Below are 22,905 nucleotides of genomic sequence, written 5' to 3' on the forward strand. Positions count from 1 at the left end.
TTCCTTTCCTTTCCTTTCCTTTCCTTTCCTTTCCTTTCCTTTTCTTTTCTTTTCTTTTCTTTTCTTCTTTCTTTTCTTTTCTTTTCTTTTCCTTCTTTCTTTTCTTTCTTTTCTTTTTTCTCTTTCCCCTTTCCTTTTTAAGAAAAAAAAAACAGGGTCTCCGTGGACTTTGCACCCGGGAAGGGGGGGTGGGTTGGGTGGAGAGAAGGGAAGACCAAAAGCTGCGCGCGTTTGCGTTAAAGAGGTGGAGGACCCGTTTGTTTGAAAATGGCTTTTTTTTCTAAAAAAAAAAATTCTTTAGGAGGGGGGGGCGTTGGGGGGTGGATAAGAGTGGGGTTTTTTTTCTTCGCCCCTTTTCCTTTTTTTTTTTTTTTTGCAAAAGGCTCTGGGGAAGAATTGGATAGATTCTTTCCTCTCTTTCTAAACCCCCCCCCCCCCTTTTCCTCTCTCACTCACTCACTCACTCTGGTTTTGTTCAGTGCTTCCACCCCATCCCCCCCTGGCGCCACTTCCCCCCCCTCCCTCCCTTGCCTGATTGTCTGTCTCCTGGAATCTTATGTGTGTGTGTGTGTGTGTGTGTTTTGTTTAAGTGCCTCTTGCTTCTGTTCAGGCTTGTCTTCCCCTTGCACCTCCTCTTCGCAATCATCCAGGCCTCTGCAAACTTCTTTTCTCCTCCTTTCCCCCCCCCTCCAAACTCGGGGAAAAGTTAATTTTCTTTTAGGCGCCTGTTTAAAACACACACACACACACAAAAAACCCTCAACAAAAACAGCCACCCCTAATAATAATTCCTTGGGCCTCGCCCAGACTGCTAACAAAATAAATCTGCAGCACAGCAACCTCCCTCAAACTGGAACCCCCCCCCCCCTCAAAAGCACCCAGGGCTTCCCTTCCCTCCTACCTGGATCTTTGCAACCACCCTTAATTTTTCCAGAGCCTGAAACACTTTTTTGTTTCTTTCCAAAATTGTGTGTGTGTGTGTGTGTTTTCAGCCAGAGCTTTGGGAGTGTGTGGTGATGGAAAAAGGGGGCATACAAAACAGTTGTCTGGTACATTGTGTGGTGTGGGATTTGTGTGTGTCTGTGTGTGCGTGTGTGTGCGCGCGCCTCCCTCCCTTTGGCACACTGCAAGCAGAAAGTCTCTGATGTGGGTTACTTTTGCCTGTGTGAAGCCCCCCCCCCTGCTCAAAGGCAGAGAATGGTGCGCTTGTGTGTGTATCTTTAAGACGCTGTTGGCATTGGGGAGTGATGTAATATTAAGGGCTTTTTTTTCCCCTTTCTAAAGCTGGGATTGAATTCCAGCTCTTTTAGCTTCTGGCTCCGGGGATTAGTCACAGGGGTGGTGTGGTTTAGAGTGTGTTAAGGAGGGGGCATGATTTAAAGAGACACCAACACGATTTCTAGTTCGCCTTGCCCCCTTCCTCTTTTTTTTTGTTTATTTTTTATTTTTGTCTGGCTGCGCACATCATCTTCCAGGAAATCCTCAACAAATAATTATGGTCCAAAATAGACCCTCATTCCTAGGGAAGATGAATCCTGCAGAACTGGCTTTGAGTTAGTGAGCAAGCCAGACAGAAGAGGTGGGGGTGGGGGGGGGGAGAGGAGGAAAGTGTCTTTAAGATGGAGTCCCCTTTCAGCTGAGGTTTTGAAATTTAAAGTGTGTTATATATATATATATATATATATATATATATATATATATATATATATAATAAAAACTCTGGCACATCCAAGAGGCGTTTGAGCCCACAGACTCTCAAGCTCCCACACAGCCTCTCGGTGGAAAATATGAACTGCCGGGCAGAAAGCTTACTGTTAGAAAAAAGAAGAAAAAAAGTTGGACGTCGGGATTGGAAACACTCGCCACATTGTGTGGCGTGCGCGTAGCTGTGCTCACACCAAAGCAGGGCCCCTTGTTACACTCAGCCCCTCCACTGAGTAACTTTGGAAGGTTTGCATCCCATCCTGGGATAGGATTGGCGTTGGCCTGCTTCCCATCCTGGGGCTGTGTGGCCCATTGCCTTCTGCCATCCGAAGTCTTGTTGGGAGAGTAATTGTTGGCGGGGTAACTGGGACCCCCCCAAAAGATGGGGAGGGGGAGATGGCAGTGATTGGATCTTTGGCTCTCCTACACCAGGTTTTATGTGCCAGTCTCAATATACATATAAATACAGATGATAGATTCTTACTTCTCCTACACAAGGACTTGTGGGGGTAATTGTTGGCGCACTAGAAACCCCCCCCAAAAAAAATTGGGGAGGGGCAGACGGCAGGGATTGGTTCCTTGGCTCTCCCAACACATAGTCTTATTGAATGGATAATTGTTGGGGAGAATGGGACCCCCGAAAGATGAGGAAGGGGCAAGGACAGTGATCAGAGATCCCTGGCTCTCCTACGTGAACTTTTGTTGAGAGGTTAATTGTTGGGGGAGACTGGCTCTCCTGCACACGGTCTTGTTGAGTAGGTACTTGTTGGGAAGTCTGGGACTCTCCCCCCCCTGCACAAAAAATGGGAAGAGGGAGATAGGAGCAATCCAATCCTTGGCTCTCCCACACATGTGCTCTTACCACCACCACCCCTTTCCAGCGCTCAGGAGAGGACCCAGGTTGGGGTTGTGTGGGTGGTACAGACTGTCATGGCCTGTGTGTGGTACAGCCTCCCGGTTGTCTCGTCTTTTCCTTCCCCACACCCTGGCGCTGGTCTGGGGTTGGCTTGTGCCAGGCCTGGGGGCAATGCCAGCCAACAGACGGTGGTGTTTTTTTTTTTGTACCTCCTCCCTCTGGGCTTGGCAAAGAAGATAGCTGAGTTGGTGGAGATATGCTGGCAATGGCGTGGGAGGTGTGGCGGAGAGAATCTAAGGGAATATTCTGCAGGCTCCCTCTTGTACCTTGGAGGTGGGAACAAACAGACCCCAGAGGTTTCTGGGAAGAGATGCTGTGTGTGGGGAGGGGGTAGAGTGAAGGGTCTATAAGGCATGGAAGGTTTTTAGCGTGACAGCGTGTGCTACTCGGGGCTTCCTAATTCGGATTTCCAAAATACTCCCCCCCCAAAAAAAAAACTGACTATGAAGAGCACAACTTTATTATCATTATCATCATCATCATCATCATTATTATTATTATTATTATTATTATTATTATTATTATTATTATTATTATTATTATTATTATATTTTTGGCAAAGCAGGGTGGTTTGCTGCATAAAGTCATTTTTTTTTCCTCCTGGAAGGTTATAACTGCTTCAGCCTGATCAGCATTAAGGAACTGAGAACTGGAAAAGGGCGGCAGGCTGTTGATTGTCCCGAAGGTGCTTTTCCAAAAGGCAGCTGGGCTTGCTTTGTTTCTCCTTGAAGATGTTTCGCTTCTCATCCAAGAAGCTGCTTTATAATTCGGAGAAACGGAAGGAAGAACCGAAGAAGCTTCTTGGATGAGAAGCGAAACATCTTCAGGGGGAAAAACCAAGGCAGTCCAGTTGCCTTTTGAAAAAGCCCCTTTGGAACAACCATGACCTGGAGGACTGAGAATCTCCATGGCTGTTGATTGGTAAGAGGATTGTAAAGCATGGGACCCTCCTGGTCAGCCATAAGAGAACAGGAAGATGCAGGTGTCCTGTTGGGAGGCTGTTCCTAAGCGAGAGCCTCAGAGCAGGCCAGGCCTGGGAGATCCACAGATGGAGCAGGATCTGGGAAAAGGCTGCCCCCTTTTTTTTATCCGACTCTGCCTTCTTCAATCTCTGGCTCCCTAAAGGTTTGGGGCAGGGGTCTTCAAACTTGGCAACTTTAAGACTTGGGGACTTCAACTCCCAGAAGTCCACAAGTCTTAAAAGTTGCCAAGTTTGAAGACCCCTGGTTTTTGGGAATGCAAACCTTGGGGGGAATTGAGTTCCAATGATTATGGAGACTGTCAACTTGAGGACGGTTGGGCAGGCTTCCTCTTTGGCCCCCAGGAGCCTTGCCACAGGCCAAGCGTCCAGATGTTTCCTTTCGAATCACGTGAGTGTGTAAGATGGGCAAGTTTGTGCTAGCTTTGTTTGCCCTTCTCTTCCATCTCTTGGTGAGAGGGAGAGGCTTCCCTGAGTTAATAGGGGGCAATTAAGCTGACTTTGTAATAATGCCGCTTGGGGTGTGTGTGAAAGCCCTAATAAGCAGGCATATACATAGAATGAAGGCTATTGCTAAGCTTGTAAGCCGCCCTGAGTCTTCGGAGAAGGGCGGGATATAAATGGAATTAAAATAATAAAAAAATAATAAAAAATAATGCAGACAACGCTCAGATGAATCTGTTCCCTACCAAAGGGATGGTGGGTAAATAGGCTTTCCTCCCTGCCTCTGCCCTTCGTAAGGCACACGTCGGACCGTGTCCCCATGACTCCTCTAACCCAGTCCACTGCTTTCTCATGTGTGGGTGGCAATGCTTCTCCCCTGGCTGAGCAAGAATTTTGGTGACCTAATCAATCAAGAAGGAGACATGGAAACACAATATACAACTTCCTACTGTACCACACCAAAGCTCTTCCTGGACCCAGGCATCTCCTGGGATGGATGAGTGTGTTTAGAAGTCTGGTCCTCCAAACCAGAAGCAGCATGACGTTTTTCCAGTCCCAAAATAGCTTTGTTTTGTCTCGAAAACACCTCATTTTGCTTCCACGCCTTGGGTTATTATTCAGGCTGAACTTAATCCCCTTTGGGGTCAGTTCTGTCTTTTTAAAGTTTTTTTTTTGCCCACAAAGTTCCCCCCCACATTGTCTCTCCTGTTCTCCCATCCTTGTGGCTTGTGCAACCCAAACCTTTGGATTTGACCCACAGAGATAATTAGTTTTTAGGGGGTTTAAGAGATTTCTCGTGGGTCCAATATTCTGTTGAGTATGGAGCACTATTATGGATAACTCCAGAAGACGTGAAGCCAAATATATACATCTATGTATAGAGTGCTTTTCTATTTTTGTATGCATTCTGGTCATACATAAGACCAGTCATATATCCAAAAAAAGAGATTGTAGCCTTCTCATTTCTGAGGAAGGCCAGAAAGGGTGCAGGGCTACCTTTTCATTGGTTTCCCTTTTAGAGTGTAAAAACGGAGCTAGTATGGAGTGCAAAGCACTGGCCGGGCTTACACTGGGATGCTTCCCGGTTTGCTTGTCCACAGTCTCTTAAATAAGCATCCCTAGCAAACCGTGTTATGGAGAGATGCAGTGTGGAAGCCCAGCCTGTTGGATGCCCTTAGTTGGCCCTGAAATGGGGAGCCCCACTTGAGCAGGACTAAAAGGATGATTTTGAACCACTCCCCCCCCCCCACTCTCTCTTGCCTTGCAAAAAGTTGTACTAGGCCTAAGCCCCTCTCCTGATGGACCATGCCTAGCAAGGAGCCCCCTCCTCCCCCCCCCCCCCGGTGTGCAGGTGATAATAAAGACCCATGCTTTGAGTTCAATGGGGAGGCGTCTCTGGGATGTCCAAGCAGAGGAATGCCATGATTGTCACAGTCACATGAGATGGGGGGGGGCTGTTACACCCTGGGAGGACGGCGGCATCATTTGGATGGTAGTGGCAGACCGCACGGTCGTATCGGGCAGCACCAGCCTGAGAACAGTAATCCATTCAACGGGGCTGGGCAGCTGATGTCACGGTCTCTCCGCTACCACCATCCCTTCTTCCCTTGCTAATTAGTGAGAACAGTGTGTGTGTGTGTGTGTCTGTGTGTCCCCATGTGTATGAGAGAGAGAGAGGTTAACTTGGACGATGGAGAAAGAGCAGAGTGCATGTGTTACCGGTTTTCCCCTCAAATCGTTCTCTCAACCTCTTGTTCTCCAAGCTCGCCACAACTAGCAGGTGGAGGTCTTAAGTAAGCTAGACCCACGGATGGCAGGCAGCTTCCTACTCTCAACATTCCTCTCTCTTCCGGAGGCTTTGGTGGGCCCCGACTCACGTGTTGCGTGCTTGCAACTCAGTGTCCTCACGTCTCCCCTGGGCTCCAAGAGGGAGCAAACTTCCCACGCCAGCCCCCTTTGCCGCACTCCGAGGAGGAGGAGGAGGAGGAGGAGGAGGCGGCGGCGGGTTGCAGCTGAGGAGGCAGTTGTCCCCACGTCCAGCACGTGCTCCTCCTCCTCCTCCTCCTCCTCCTCCTCCTCGTGGGGGTTTGGAAGACAGCTCAGTTTGTGGGGTGCTCGTGGCTGTCGCTCTTGGGGTGCTGCCCAGTTCGTGCTGTCTCTCTTTGCTTCCTCCCGTTTATTTTTAGCTGTTGCCTCCCTTGCCGTTGTTGCCTGTTGCTTGGAGACTGGTGCCGTGCCTCTGTGTGTGTGTGTGTGTGTGTGTGTGTGTGTGGGAGGGGGGGGTTGTGTGTGTGTGAAAGAGTATTGGGGGGTCTTTTTAGGTCCTGCGGTGCCAAGAAGCAAGGAAGAGAGAAGGATGCTGAATTGCATTTGAAAGAGGAGGGCGGGTGCACCACTCCATTTGGCCCGAGTGCAGTTCTGTGCTTGGTGGGCATGGGGGGGGGGGGAGATGCACTTGAGGCATGCCAGCCCCCCCAGGTTGCAGTATGTGGGCTTTGGCTCTCGGCCTCCCACCCCTCTGTTCAAGATGACATCACCATCCTAATGGCTCGGTCTAACGCTGATGCCCTTGAACGGGCGCCCGTGTCCCTGGCCTCCATTACAGGGGCCTGAATTATTGATGGGCTCAGAGCGCCTGGGGTTTGGGAAATGGGAAACCACAGCCCCCCCACTCCTCCTCCCCCCTCCTTCCCCACCAAGCTCTGACACCCTCCCTGAAGGCATTGGGCTCAGGCTCAGCAATTTCAGCCAAGGAGAAATAAAAGCATGGTGTGTGTGTGTGTGTCTCTCCTGGGCCACAGGCAGGCTGAGTTCAGACAACATGCTCAGCCAGAGTTTCCCTCCCACGGCAGAGATCTATGCACCAGATGGGAAACCTTGCCTTCGGCCTGGGTGTGCAGAGCACAACGCGGGTTTATGCGACTTATACCGGGCGATGGTGAAAAGATTCACGGAGCACGGAAGAAAACACGTACAGGCAGTCCTCGACATATGACCACAGTTCAGCCCGAAGTTTATGTTGCTAAGCGAGACAATTGTCCAAGTGGATTTGGCCCCGTTTTTACAGCCTTTCTTGCCGCAGTCGTTAAGTGAATCGCAGCAAGTTGTGAAGTTAGTCCCTTGGTTCTTAAGTGAATCTGGCTTCACCATTGACTTGGCTTGTCAGAAGGTCGCCAAAGGGGATCACATAAATCTGGGACGCTGCAACCGTCATAAATACGAGTCAGTTGCCAAGCGGCTGAATTTTGATGGCATGACCATGGGGGATGCCGGAAAGGGTATTTGTTAAGCATGAGAAACAGTCATAAATCTATTTTTTTCAGGGCTGACACAACTTTGAATGGTCACTAAAAGAATGGTTGTAATTCAAGGACTACTTGTATACAGTATAAGGCAGGGGTCTTCAACCTTGTTAACTTTAAGACTTGTGGATTTCAACTCCCAGAAAGCTGGCTGAGGAATTCTGGGAGTTGGAAGTCCACAAGTCTTAAAAGTTGCCAAGGTTGAGGACCCTTGGTGTAAGGTTTACTCTGTGCACCACGAAGGAGCCCATGCACATGGCCAGCCTTAAAAAGGGGGATATTTTTTTTTTGAAAACCCAGGTTTGAAGTTCCGACAGTTTGGGCCCCCTTCGCAGTCCGCTAGCCAAACTTTGTGCACTTTGGCAACATGACTAAATTTTATGGCCATTTCCAGGGCCTCACAGCAATGTGGCTGTGTTGTACAGTGGTTTTAACCGCCTCATTGTTTCCTTTACAGCCGACCGTTTGGTCTACAAAAACAGTTGTATGTTGATGACTGCCTGCATGTCACAATACCTGAAAGCCTTTTTACCTGGGTTTAACAAAAGAACACTTGTGATTTTACACTTTGGTGGGCTCAGATAAACACAACCTCTGTTGTCTGCCAAGCAAATAACTGTGCCGCAAGGAAGCTCTAGTTTGATCAGCTGCTATCACAGCTTAACTGACTTCACACGGCTGTGGTAGAAAATGAAGACCGCAGGGCAATTCTTCCAGAGAGAGAAGTACAGATAGTCCTCGACTTACAACAATTCATTTAGTGACCGTCCAAAGTTGCAACGGTGCTGAACAGTACTTATAACCACTTTTCAGTTACAACCTTTGTAGCGTCCCCATGATCGTGTGATCAAAATTGCTTGGCAACTGGTTCGTACTTAACGACCGTTGAAATGTCCTGGGGTCACGTGATCCCCTCTTGCAACCTTCTGACAAGCCAAAGTCATTGGGAGAGCGAGAGCTGGGTTACTGGCTTAATAACTCCAGTGATTCCCTTAACAACTGTGGCAAGGAAGGTCATAAAACGATGCAAAACTCACTTCACAAAGGTCTCACTTAACAACATAGCTTTTGGGCTCACTTGTGATCACAAGTCTAGGACTGCATGTATATTTTGATGCAGGTTGGGGAATTGTGGGAATTGAAGTCCACAGCTCTTTAAAAGGATTGAGAAACATTTTAGAGCAAGCGGGTCTAATGCAGGGGTAGGCCACCTTGGCTCTTTTATGACTCGTGGACTTCAACTCCCAGAATTCCTGAGCCAGCCATGCTGAGGGGAAAGGGAGAGGTTTCCATGCTGAGCCAGGCTGGCTCAGGAGTTCTGGGAGTTGAAGTCCACAAGTCATGAGGGGGCCATAGTTCCCACATGCTGGCTCAGGAATTCTGGGAGTTGAAGTCCAGGAGTCATAAAAGAGCCGAGGTTGCCTACCCCTCTGGTCCAAAAAAAAAAAGCTGGTATCCCATAGACCAGGGGTAGGCAACCTCGGCTCTCTTATGACTCATGGACTTCAACTCCCAGAAATCCTGAGCCAGCCATGCTGAGGGGAAAGGGAGAGGTTTCCATGCTGAGCCATGCTGGCTCAGGAATTCTGGGAGTTGAAGTCCAGGAGTCAGAAAAGAGCCGAGTTTGCCTACCCCTCTGGTCAAAAAAAAAAAAAAAAGCTGGTATCCCATAGACCAGGGGTAGGCAACCTTGGCTCTTTTCTGACTCCTGGACTTCAACTCCCAGAATTCCTGAGCCAGCATGGCTCAGCTTGGAAATCTCTCCCTTTCCCCTCAGCTTGGCTGGCTCAGGAATTCTGGGAGTTGAAGTCCACAAGTCATAAAGTGGCCTAGGCCAGGGGTAGGCAACCTTGGCTCTTTTATGACTCGTGGACTTCCAACTCCCAGAATTCCTGAGCCAGCCGTGCTGAGCTGAAAGGGAGAGGTGTCCATACTGAGCCATGCTGGCTCAGGAATTCTGGGAGTTGCAGTCCACGAATCATAAAAGAGCCAAGACTAATGGCTAATGTCAAAAATCTCAGGATAATGGCTGCACAGCCTGAGATGAGTGACTGCCTTTTTTGGGGAGGGTGCGTGTGTGCGTTGTGTTGAGTTAGTTTGGCCCAACCAGAACTGTTGAGACCCAGCCAGTTGGGAAGGGGGGACCCCCCCTTCCCCAAATGGCTGAGAAAGGACAGCTTCCCTTTCCTCCTTGCCTCCCAAAGGGAGGAGAAGCCAGCATTTTCTGACTGCTGTGCTGGAAAGGTTGTTTATGAAACAATGGGAGAGGCCCCCATCTTGGAGAGACCGACCACGGCAGCCTTTATTGGCGACTTCCTGTTTGGGGGGGGTGGCGGCGGCGAGGGGCCTTGTGAAAACTTTCAGAGGTGGGGGCTGAATTTGCAAGATGGAGCAACCCCCCCCCTCCTGCTCATCCTGTTTTTTCCTTCCCCAGTTTGAGGGGGGGGCGCCGATGACCATCTGGGGTCTTCCACAGCCCTTGGTATTGTTCGGCCTAAGTGGGGAAGCCTGATCTTGATGGGGGCGGAGGCAGCAGGGGTGGCTTCTCTGCCCCCCCTCCCCACTTCAGGAATGCTTGCTAGTTGGGCTCCGCTGTTGGCTGGGAAAAAAGAAAGCCTTGTCTTGAAGTTGCTGACCTCAGCTGAGAACCATTCCCCCTTCTGCCCCTCCTCGTGTGTGTGTGTGCGCGCTGCCCGGGGAGAACATGGCACAAAGCCCCCCCCCGCCCTGTCCCCCACTTCTAAACACACCCAATGCTTGTCCAGGCTGTAATGGGGCCAATTCTATCCTTGGTGTGCGGTGGGGGTGTTTTTCAGACCTTCCCCTTCACCCCTCCCGCTGCCAATTCTGCCCGTTCGCCCTCCAGTGCCCTTCGGCTGCCCAAGAGGGGTTGCAAGCCGTGGCGCTGCTGGGTAGGACGTGCAAAGTTGGGTGCCAGATTTGGGGGGTGGCGGTGGCTGGGATGCTGCCCTTGTCCTCCAGGCAGGGAGGCTTTCCTTAAAGTTGGCTGGTCCTGCCCTCCCACGCTTGGAGGGCCCAGCCTGGAAGTCGTGAGGCAGTTTGGCTGCCCTCCCAGCCTCCTGGCTGCAGAGGGAGAGAGGCGGTGACGGTGGCGGCAGCAGCCGGTTTCCTGTTTTTCCTCCCTTGGCACACTGGAGAGGGGTGGTGGTGGCTAAAATCCACATGCCGGCCGCGGCAGCTATTGCATCCTGATAGGGGCTAGGGGGTGGCTTTGAGCCACCCAGGGAGGGTTCCTGCCAACATGTCCTGATGAGATGCAGCCAGAGGATCCGAGTATGGGAATTGCCGGCACTTTGCTTCTAACTCCTATGCTGGGAGAGGATGGTGGCGGTGGTGGGTTCTTGGCTGCCCTATTTTGGAAATACACCCCTCCCTTCCCAGACTGAGCTGTCTAAACACTGCCCTTCTGCTCGGCAGGGTTCGCCTTCCCGGATTGGGCCTATAAACCGGAGTCGAGTCCCGGTTCCCGTCAGATCCAGCTCTGGCACTTTATCCTGGAGTTGCTGCGGAAGGAAGAATACCATGACGTCATTGCCTGGCAAGGGGACTACGGCGAGTTTGTCATCAAGGACCCCGACGAAGTGGCCCGGCTCTGGGGGGTGAGGAAATGCAAACCTCAGATGAACTACGACAAGCTGAGCCGGGCCCTGAGGTGAGTCGGGCAGAGAAGGGTGGAGAAATTCCAGGAATTTGGAACACGAGGGGTAAGCACCTGGTGAGAAGCCTGCGGGAATGGTGGGAAAGGAACGCGGCAAAATGCAGCCAGTGCGGCTCTCTGCAGCTTTTTAATTTAGGGCTTAGAAACATGCCTATACAGGCATGCATGCATGCATGCAAGCATCCAGGGGCGTACACATGCACGTGCCACTTGGCCCAGCCCTTCTCTCGCAAAATATGGAAAGCTTGGCAATGGCTCGTTTTGCAGTGCTCCGAAGGAAAAAATAAATTGGGGATGTTTTGCAAGAGACAATAAAACTTGAGGGGTGGGAAATCTGGAATTTTTAAGGGCCGTTTTATTCCACTCGTTTCCCAAGCAGCTCAGAGCATTACTGCTACCTGAATAGGGTGATTACGATTCATCTCTTTTTTTAACTGTGCCTTTCAAGCAAGATGGATGAAAAAGTGAGTTAAGCTCGCGTTCCATGCAAAGTATGGCAGGAGTTTGCTTTAGGTTCAAGGGCTAATTCAGTGAAGACCATTTTAGTTTTGTTAGGTTGCTGCTTTAGTTGGTTGGGCTACTTTACAAATTTTCCACTTATAAAACCAGGGGAACTGCATCTCTATAGGTAGCCCTTGACTTAACAACGGCTCATTTAGTGACTGTTCAGAGTTACAACGGCATTGGAAAAGGTGACTTGGGGACCATTTTTCACACCTTCGTAGCATCCCCATGATCACGTGATCAAAATTCAGATGCCTGGCAGCTGACTCACATTTATGACGGTTGCAGTTTCCTGGGGTCATGTGATCCGCTTTTACAACCTTTTAACACGCAAAGTCAATGGGGAAACCAGGTTTGCTGAACAACCGTGTTACTCACTTACCAACGGCGGTGATTCACTTAACAACTGTGGTGAGAAAGGTCGCAAAATGAGGCAAAACTCAACAAATTGTGGTCGTAAGTTGAGGACTACCTGTATTGCATTCACAAAGGTCTCCTGTGTAGCTTGGGAAAGATTCCTACCTGAAATTGTGGAATACTGCTGGTGGAAGACTCATTATGAGACGGGACCCTTTTTTTGTGCTGTTGGTTGAATAAAACTTGGGAAAAATTAGACGTGGCCCTCCTAGATAAGATTAGCTAAAATGATAGGAGTACAGATATTCCTCGACTTACAAACACAGTTGGGACCAGAGTTTCTGTTGCTAAGCAAGGCGGAAGTTAAGTGAGCAGTGCTCCATTTTGTGACCTGCTTTGCCAGGGTTGTTAAGCGAATCTGGCTCCCCCCCCCCCATTGACTTTGCCTGTCGAAAGCTGCCTGGGAAAGTTGCAAATGGCGATGACATGACACACAAAGACACACACACATACACACACCCAGGACACTGCGATAGTTGTAAATACATGCCAGTTGCCGGGCACTCTGACTTTGATCATGGAGGAGCCGCAGTGGTTGCTAAGTGCAAGGATTAAGTTATATAAGTCACTTTTTCCAGTGCTTTTGTAACTTTGGCTGCTAAACAAATGGTTGTAAGTTAGGGACTACCTCTAGGAATACACTTGGGCGCCTCCTAGTCCAACTCACAGCTATTTACTGAGGTGTGTGTGCCATTCCACTAAAAAGAATTATTGACTCGGATTGGAAACTCCTTGACGCAAACACACGTCAGCTTACAGACACCAATAAATCCCTCTTTTCCACCTGTATAATAGCGGAATAACCCCATAACTGGAGGGGTAGAAAATGTACACTTGCCCCAAGGCTAATAACTTGCTTAGACTGGTTTCTCATCCTTACGTAATAAGCACTTGTTCCTATGCAAAGTTTGTGGGCTAGTTAGCGGCTATTTACAAGGCTGTTACCAAATCCCTTTGCAATCACAGGGACCAGAAGCATCGCTTTACCCCTTATGAACAGATGCTGCTTCACACTTGCTGAGGCTGTAACACTTCCTTTTGGGGTTGTGCAGACACCCACAGACTCCCGAGTTTGGTTTTTATGGTGGGGGAGAAGTAGGACATGTGAGTCACTGACCCTCTCTTCTTTCTCCTCCTCCTCCTCACGATCCTACAGATACTACTACAACAAGCGGATCCTGCACAAGACCAAAGGAAAACGTTTCACCTACAAGTTCAACTTTAACAAACTGGTGCTGGTCAACTACCCTTTCATTGATATGGGCATGGCAGGTAAGCATGGTGGGAAGACTTGCGGATCTTCTCTCTGCTCTTCTGCAGACATTCTTGAACCCGTGCCTAGAAAGCCAAATAAACTTTTAAGTTTAAAGCATTTAGTACCGCTGGGGAAAAATGAGTGACACCTGACCACAGACATGCATGCATCTACATCGTGATGGCTCTGTTGGGTGTGCCCCAAAGGAAAAAAAAAGAGGTTCAAAGGTCTTATTTTACTTATGGAAAAATATATTGACCCATAAGGAAGAAAGATAATTTTCCCATCAAATAATTTAACTTTGGAACGGGAGTGTCCCTGTAGTGATGGAAATACAGTATAGGTCAGGGGTAGGCAACCTCGGCTCTTTTATGACTCATGGACTTCAACTCCCAGAATTCCTGACTGAATTCAGCTGAATTCAGCATAGCTGACTCAGCTGACTCAGGAATTCTGGGAGTTGAAGTCCATGAGTCATAAAAGAGCCGAGGTTGCCTACCCCTGGTATAGGTGGAGGGTTTTTTTTAATGAAGAGGTGGAAGGAAGGAATTGCAGGTTAAATTCTGGGTTCTCTTTTTTTGGGGGGGGGTAATGGGGTGATTGGCCCTGGGGAAAATGACCATTTAGGAGAAGGATGTATTTGTCTAGAAAGAATACAGTCCAGGATGTGGCCAGTTCAAAAGTTCTAGGGTGGGAATGTCCAAGCTTGGCAATTGTGGACTTCAACAGAGATTTCCATTTATTTCCCATGCTCTGTTTGGTACATGATCACCCTGGTTCTCCACCAAAGATTGTCTTCAGGAGCATCTAAGGTAGGGGTGTCCAACCTTAGCAACTTTACAACCTGTGGACTTCAACTCCCAGAATTCCACAGCCAGCCATGGTTGTAGGTTGTAAAGACACCCTTGCCTTACCAGCCATGGTTGTAGGTTGTAAAGACACCCTTGCCTTAGATGGTCCTGAAGGTCTTAATGGTCTTTTAAAGTCTTGATGTTGCCTTGGTTGGACATCCCCGATCTACTATACTAGGAAAAGGGATGGCAGTATTTGGTGGGAGAGTGAAAAGGGCTATCGGCCTAGAATCCCTACATAGCTACACCCACACAAAGTCCAACCCCTTTTGAGTGGTGTTGACCCTTGTCTCACTCTAAGCAGGTGCCGAAAGTTAGCTGAGAAAATTTATGTGTGTAGGCAGGATTAGCAACTAAATCAGTTAGATTGGACTTTCACATGTGGACCTGAGCTTTGGTGCTTGAGAAGGGAGTCGGAAAAGGCCTTTGACAAATGGTGTAGATATTTAACAGGTCACTGGTCTTGCTTCCTTGAGCTGAATCTGTTTAACTGGACTTTGAGAAAGGAGTGGTTGGATGGAGAGCGCGGTTAGTTCTCCTCTTAGACATTTTCATCCTCGTTTCTTGTGACGGTTTTTTCCCTGGTTTGCTTTCCTCCTCCTCGTAGGCGGGGCCGTGCCCCAAAGTGCCCCACCTGTGCCCTCGGGTGGGTCACACTTCCGCTTTCCCCCTTCCACCCCATCCGATGTCTTGTCACCGGCCGAGGATCTGCGTTCGCCTGGGGTCTTCTCCGCCGTGGCTCGCCGCCTCGCTCGGGGCTCGGTCAGTGACTGCAGCGACGGCACCTCAGCCAATTCAGAAGTCGAGGAATCGTTGGCCGAAGAGCAGCGGCGTGGTGGTGGCGGAGAGGCAGGTGGATTCCGTGGTCCCCCCTTGCCCGGCCATCCACGTTTGACCCACGACACCCTCTTTAGGATCTATCCTCGCCCGCGGGTTCCTGAGCCTCTCAGCCCCTTCCCTGTGTCCCCCATGGCTGGGCCTGCCACTCTCCTGCCCCCCCAGATGTCCCCTGCCCTGCCCCTCACCCCCACACACATGAATTACACTCCCTCGCCCACCCTCAGCCCCATGTATCCCAGCGGCTCCCACTTCTCCTTCAACCCTGAGGACATGAAGCGCTACCTCCAAGCGCACACCCAGAGTGTGTACAACTACCATCTCAGCCCCAGGGCCTTCCTCCACTACCCCAACATTGTCATCCCGCAGCCCCAGCGCTTGGAGAAGCCCCCTCTTCCCCCTCCGCCCCCACACGCTGAGGAGACCCCCAGCCCTTTCAAATTCAAGCTGCAGCCGCCGCCGTTGGGGCGCCGCAACCGTGACAAACAGCCGCCGCCAGCTCCAGCTGTGCCCCCGGGAGACTCCAGCAGTGGTCTTGCTGCCTCCTCCTCTTCCTCCTCTTCCTCAGCTGCTCCGGAGCCCCTCGTCCCCCAGATCAAAGTGGAACCCATCTCGGAGGGAGAGTCCGAGGAAGACCTCACCGTGGAGGTCACCGATATCAGCGAGGATGACGAGGAGGTCTTTAAGGCCCCTTCGGTCCCCCTGGAGAAGGTCGAAAATGGGGAGACTTCAGCCTTGGCGCCCCCCGTTTCTCGGGCCGGGGAGAGCGGCAAATGCATTCCCCTCAAATTACGTTTCAAACGCCGCTGGAGCGAGGATCAGCGGCTGGAAGCCGGTGGGACAGGCGACGAAACGGACGACAAGAAAGTGAAGGGTGAGGAGGATGCTGCCGGTCATGGGGACGCAGTGGGAGGCCGGCGGATCAGTATGGAGCTGCAGCAGGCCACAGCAGAGCTGACCCTTGAGAATCGGGACTGCTAGACAGGGATGTACAGCCCTCCCTCCCTCCGGACAGATGGACTGATGACGGGGTGGGTGGGCTGACTTTGCTGCCTTAACTCAGAGATTTATCTTTCTACTTTCCTTTCTCTTTTCTTCCTTCCTTGGCCTGGAACTCTGTACATGCTCTTCTCCTCCTTTGGAAGCCAGAAAAAAAATGTAGGGGCGGGGAAGTTTTTACTTGTCTATATGCATTATATAAATCTAAATCTATAAACTTCCCCACCCCTACATTTTTTTAAATATATATATATATATATATATATGTAAAACCTCTTTGCAAGGGGGGGATTTCTAAAAATTAATATGCCAGGTTTGTTGTTAAGGGTTCTCTTCTCTCTTTCTCCTGCCCCATACACTATAAGCCTCAGGACGTTTTTAATTAAGATTGTCCCCCTCCCCTTCAAAAAAATATGGTGTAGTTTTAAAAAAAACATGGGAGCTTTGTAGGGGATAATAAGGGTAGTCTTATGGAAGCGACCACCCTGTTATTTGCCTCGTACACACACACACACACACACACACACACACACACACTTGCAATTAGCAATCTTAAGCACAATACACTTTTTAATCCCCCAGTGGATCAAAAAGAGAGTTAGCCATATGTGCTCTGTCCCTCTTAACCCCTTCCCGTGCGCCTTTGGCGTATAGCCCTGCTGGGCACATGACCACGGAAATTGTCTTCAGACAAACGCTTGGCTCCCTCAGCCAGGAAACGGAGAGTTGGACACGACTGGACTGGAAGACCTTTCCCTTTTATATCTTAACTATATTAAGTATTTTATATGATGCCCAAGACCATTCCTCTTCACTCAGTGCAGACCAGGCAAGCCAAAAGCTTGAACGTGCCCGCTGTAAATGGTGAGCGTGGCATCACTGAGGCATCCTTCCTGTTAAAACACATCGGTTGTGTTGCCGTGTCTTCTCACCTAGAAAAAGGGGATCGCGTACGTTTTCAGGGCTTGCTACCCCATGGATGGTTGACGGGTGTCTTTTCAAAATGTCATCCTCACCACCAGTGGCAAAAGACGATTTTTCTATCTCTCTTTGCCCACCCCACCAAAGACTTTCCCTTTATAACAATGCTTTAGGAAACTATTAAAAAACAACAACAGCAACCCAAGGATGGGCTTGGGCCTAGTTCAGGCTTGTCCAGCCTGCAGGCCTGGACAGCTAGCAATGCGGCCTCACAAGTCTGTAAACTTTTTAACATTATGTGATTTATACATATTAACTGTACTACAGGTAGTCCTCAATTTATGACCGCAACTGAGCCCCGAATTTCTGTCGCTAAGCAAGACCGTTGTTAAGTGAGTTTTGCTTAGGGACCAAATGATTCACTTGGTAATTGTAGCGATCGTTGTTTTGTTAAAAGGGTGGCAGTTTTACCCCAGTTTATAACCCTTCTTGCCCCGGCTGTTAAGCGAATCACTGCAGTTGTTAACTGAAATGTGCGGTTGTTAAGCAAATCGAATTGCTTGTTAGGAAGCCTGCTGGGAAGGTTACAAATATTGATCACACAACTGTCCTAAATACATGGCAGTTGCCAAGCGCCTGAATTTTGATCATGTGACCATTGTAACAAATGGTCATTAAGCAAATGGTTGTAAGTCGAGGACTACCTGTATGTATTTTATATGCCACCCAAGATAATTCCAGAACCAGTTTGGTCTAGTGCAGGGGTAGGCAACCTCGGCTCTTTTATGACTCGTGGACTTCAACTCCCAGAATTCCTGAGCCAGCTATACTGGCTCAGGAATTCTGGGAGTTGAAGTCCACGAGTCATAAAAGAGCCGAGGTTGCCGACCCCTGGTCTAGTGGTTAAGGAAACGGACTAGAAAGCAGTCCCTTTTTAGTCATGAAAGCCAGCTGGGTGACTTCGGGCCAGTCCTTGTCTCTCTCAGCCCAACCCACCTCACAGGGCTGTTGTGAGGAAGTAGGAGGAGGAAAGTGTGTTGAATATGTTCACCGCCTTGAGTTCTTTGTAAAAGTAATAAAGGCAGGATACAAATAAATAAAATTTAAAAAATCCTCTTCACTCAGTGCGGCCCAGGCAAGCCAAAAGGTTGGACCCCCATGGCCATTAAACCCCAATAGGTTTGGGAATTAAAGGGGTGGGTGGGATCTGAAGGGTTTTTTTAAAGTGCCTGTTGCTGTTTCCAAGGGAACCTAAGCAGGGAGGGGACATCCCTTTCCCCCCCAACCTCGGTCCACACAACTGTTGTCCCTTTCCTTGTGCCCGTTCCCGCCCAGCAACTTCAGAAATTAAGACGACTCTTTCCCCCATCTTGTTAAGTCATTCCACCTCCTTGCTTTTTGCAAGGGCAGGTTTCAGGATCCTCTGTGGAAGAGGATCAACAAAAGTGAAGCCTGCAGGATGACAGTGCCTTGGAGAAAACAAAAAATATTTGGGAATCTTGCAGCGCAGCCGTGTCTCCTCTCAGCTGTGCCCCAAATCTTCATGGATATATTTGCCTTGCTCTCCACTCTGTTAGGTTCCCCAAAGAGATAGATTTGCATGTAGACAACCTGCCCCCCCACCCCCAAAAAGCTGACATGGGATGCTGCCATGAACCCCAAAAGCGGGATTTGGAATTATAACCTCTTCCTTGTGAGGTCAATATAAAGCAGTAACGTGCTTGAGGGTTGTTTTATATATGTATATGTATGTATATATACATATATATATACACACACACATATACATACATATATATATATACATATATACACACACACACACGTGTGTGTGTGTATATACTTTTTCAGATTCTTGTACATATCAAAGAAAATGGGGTGTCGTTCATTTTAAGAATGTACAAAAAGAAAATGAAAACAATAAAGGGTTTTGAGATTTTATAACTTGGTGGTCCATTATGAATTTGGGAATATTGGTGCAATCAATATGTATATTTGGGGGAAGCAGAGGTATCTATCTTGGTGGATGGGGGAAGGAGGAGGAAGAGTATACAGGGGGTCCTCAACTTATGACCACTATTGAACACAAATTTTCCATTACTAAGCAAGATAATTGTTACCTGAGTTTTGCCTCAGTTTACGACCTTTCTTGCCACAGATGTTAAGTGAGTCATTTGGTTCCTAAGTGAATCTGGTTTCCTTCCATTGACTTTGCGTGTCAGAATCCAGCTGAGAAGGTCACAAAAGGGGATCACATGACCCTGGGACAGTGTAACCATCATAAATACAAATCAGTTGCTAAGCACCCAAATTTTGATCACATGACCCTGGGGATGCTGCAATGGTCGTAAGTGTGAGGACCGGTCATAGGTTCCTTTTTTCAGAGTAATTGTAACTTTGAACAGTCACTGAGTGGTTGTAAGTTGAGGACTACCTGTGTTTGGGTAATAGAGATAGTCCTCGACTTACGACCACATTTGAGCCCAACATTTCTGTTGCTAAGTGAAACAGTTGTTGAATGAATTCTGCCCCATTTTACGACCTTTCAAGCCACAGTTGTTAAGTGAATCCCTGCAGTTGTTACATGAGTATCCTGGGTTGTTAAGTGAAACTGGCTCCTCCATTGACTGCTTGTCAGAAGGTCGTGGAAGGGGACCCCGTGACCCCAGAACACAGCAAAGGTCTTAAATATGAAACAGTTGCCAAACATCTGGATTTTTGTCAAAAGTTTATAACAGAACTGGTCATAAGTCACTTTTGCCACTGCCATTCTAACTTTGAACGGTCACTAAACGAACAGTTGTAAGTCAAGGACTATCTGTTTGCTAAGGTAGGCATTGTGGGCTAAATTTACATTGTAGGTGAAGTCAAGTCAAGTAATGACCCTGAGCTGCTTCAGAAATTGGATGTTTGCCTATGTTCCTTCATCCTAGGCCGGCTCTCTTGTGCTTGGCAAAACCCAATTTGGCCCATGTGTGTTTGTGTGTGTGTGTGTGTGTGTGTGCCTATTTTAATCTAGCCCGCTTTTATTTATTTCCCTTCAATTTAAATCTAGAGGTGCCCTGTTTTTCCTTACTCTGATTTCTTAGCTTGCTTTAATTCTATATGGAAACGTATGTAAAGTTTCTGATTTGCCTGAGAAAACCCATGCGAGAATATAATCCTGATTCGGAAGCTTTGAAAAACACACACGCACCAGTAGGAACAAGTGTGTATGCTGTAAAGTTGTGGAACAGGGCATTGGCTGCAGAATTAGATTTTTGGAGAATCACTGGGGTTTTTTTTTTCTTTTAAAAAATACAAATCTTAAAGTTTATTAATAAATTTTATTAAACAAATTTTATTAATAAATTAAACAAATTTTAAATAAAAAAACAAGAACATTATCGCAAAGTACTGAAAAGTTTTTTTTTCTTTTAAAAAATACAAATCTAAACGTTTAGATTGGGCCAACGACTGCTTCCTGCAAGCTCGAAAACCACAAACTGTTGGGGGGGGAGAGAGAGAGGGCTGAAATAAAGAAGTACTTTCTTTTGCCACAAGTCATACACTATTAGAGTAAAACTGAAATTAAGCAAACTCAAAACACCCAGCTGTTAAAAAAAGTGGGTAGCTTGATGTGTGCACATTAAAAAATAAATGAACAAAAAGGGATGTGTTTGTTTAAAGGAAGTTCATGCTTTGGATTTTTTTTTAAAAAAAAGATTATTTTTTTCTTTTTAAAAGCCTGTATTAGGATACCGTGGAGTGACAACCAACGCCAGCCCTGCACACAATCACCCCTTAAAATTGTTGGTACCACAGTATTGTGTTGGCTTGCAGAAATATTGGTTTGTGCTGAAAGAACCTCTGCCCTGGAGAAAAATCCTGTCTCTTTTCCACAGGCTGCATTTCTTCTCTTTTTCCTCTCCTCTTCTCTTCATTTTTTTCCAGTGTGATTGTAACTTTGAATAGTCCCTAAATGAGCGATTGTAACCTACGGTATATACCGTAAGCTGCATCTGAAGTTTCTATAATTTCATGTAATTGAGCATTTGTTCTTACCCTGCTATGTTTTAAGAACGTAACCCCGCTTTGGGGCAAGGAACTGTTCATCTAGTTTCTTGGCAGAAGGCAGTTCTATGAAAAGTCCAATTTTGCGAAGCCCGTAATCCATGGCGATTGAAGAATTATTTCCGTGGCCAAAAGGCTGAGAATCTGGGCAGGGTATCTGGACACGACAGCTCGCTGTTCTACAATTATAGAAGTCTTTTAGAAATTCCCCAGGGACTTTTTCTGTTAGTCAGATGGTGGTGCCACAAGCTCTTCTCTTCCTTGTTCTTCTCTTTCCTACAAGATGATCTGCCAGCCCGGCTGAAATTCACGATTCCAGGAACTGCAGCCTTCTTACACGCATACTGGAAATGGGAGAAACGGCGTTTGCTTTAGAGCAGGAATTATTGTTTAGCTATCTGAAGCTTAAAAAAAACATCCCTAGAAAAGATCCCGGCCTCTTTTCGGAGAGATTGCAGGCTAGTTAATAGAGGATAACTCATCCCATCTCTGTTAGAAAAAAGCAAAATAGATACAGGCAGTCCTTGACTTATGACCGCAATTGAGCCCAACGTTTTAGTTGCTAAGCTAGACAGTTGCTAAGTGAGTTTGGCCCCTTTTTACGACCCTTCTTGTCACAGTTGTTAAGTAAATCACCACAGTTGACAAACGAATCTGCTCCCCCGCCCCCCCATCGGCTCTGCTTGGTCAGAAGGTCGCCAAAGGGTATCACATGACCCCGGGACACTGCGACCGTCATAAATACGAGTCAGTGGCCCAACGTCTGAATTTTGGTCATGTGACCATGGGGATGTGGCGACGGTCGTAAGGGTGAAAAGGGGTCATGAGTCTCTGTTTTTTTCCCCCGTGCCGTTGTAATTTTGAATGGTCACTAAATAAATGGCTGTAAGTCAAGGACAACCTGTAGGCTTCAAAACTCCCAACGCTACAGGGAGTCCTTGGCTTACGACCACAACAGGCAACGTCATTTCCATTGCTAAGCAAGGCGCTTGCTAAATGAATTCTGCCCAATTTTTAGAACTGCTTTTGCCAGGCTGGTTAGGCAAATCACTGCAGCTGTTAAATGAATCGTGCAGTCGCTAAGCAAATCCTGTTTCTCCCACCCCCACCCCATTGACTTGGCTTGACAGAGACTGGCTGGGAAGGCTGCGAATGGCGATCACGTGACACTGTCAATCATTGCAAATGGATTCTGGTTGCCAAGCGCCCAAAATTGTGTTCACATGACCATGGGGGACTGCTGTGACGGTTGCAAGTGGGAGGACCTATCACCAGTCCGTTTTTTCAGTGCCATTGTGACTTTGGACGCTAAACGAATGGCTGTAAATCAAGGACTTTGTCTACCTCCAAATGCCGGGAGGGTTTGGTTTGGTTTGGAATGTTGTTTTTGCTCCTCAAGTGCATGCTTGCAGCAATTAAAAAGCCAGAAATATTTTCCTGAGGGGGGGGGAGTGTGGGTTGAAGTTATGCTATGCGAGGCACAAGGATATCCTTGCCCTCTAACTGTGTTAAGCGGAACAATCCCCTTAGCCACAACATGCGGAATCAGCTGCACTTGTCCAGACAGGATGCTTGTGATATGATGCATTTCTTTCTCTTTTTAAAATATAGCAGTGTTCCAGTATTTGAGGGGTTGCCACAAAGAAGAGGGGGGGGGGTCACGTTATTCTCCAAAGCACCAGAGGGCAGGACGAGAAACAACGGTTGGAAATTGATCAAAGAGAGAAGCAACCTGGAATTAAGGAAAAACTTCCCGACTGAGGACAATTAACCAGTGGAACAGCTTGCCACCAGAAATCGTGGGCGCTCCATCACTGGAGGTTTTTAGGAAGAGGCTAGATAGTCACTTGTCTGAGATGGTATAGGTTCTCCTGCTTGAGCAGGGGGCTGGACTAGAAGACCTCCAAGGCCGTATTCTATTCTATTCTATTCTATTCTATTCTATTCTATTCTATTCTATTCTATTCTATTCTATTCTATTCTATTCTATTCTATTCTATTCTATTCTATTCTATTCTATTCGGCTCGACTCAACTCGACTTAA

At 48.0% G+C, this 22,905-nt stretch overlaps 1 protein-coding gene across 2 annotated transcripts in view; it reads left to right on the top strand.

Annotated features, from left to right (window-relative positions):
- The window catches only part of ERF (ETS2 repressor factor), a gene marked incomplete at its 5' end in the record, with an annotated part of 18,476 nt that extends 2,424 nt beyond the window's left edge, over nt 1-16,052 (top strand). For both annotated transcript variants that reach the window (XM_083368961.1, XM_083368962.1), the window contains 3 exons: nt 10,784-11,018; nt 13,102-13,217; nt 14,659-16,052. In XM_083368961.1, coding sequence (XP_083225087.1) covers nt 10,784-11,018; nt 13,102-13,217; nt 14,659-15,869 — 1,562 coding nt within the window. In that variant the 3' untranslated portion in view covers nt 15,870-16,052. The remainder of the gene's footprint in view (nt 1-10,783; nt 11,019-13,101; nt 13,218-14,658) is intronic.
- Nucleotides 16,053-22,905: the final 6,853 nt, after the last annotated feature.

This window comes from Vipera ursinii (assembly GCF_947247035.1).
Source record: "Vipera ursinii genome assembly, chromosome: 9".
NCBI lineage: Eukaryota > Metazoa > Chordata > Lepidosauria > Squamata > Viperidae > Vipera > Vipera ursinii.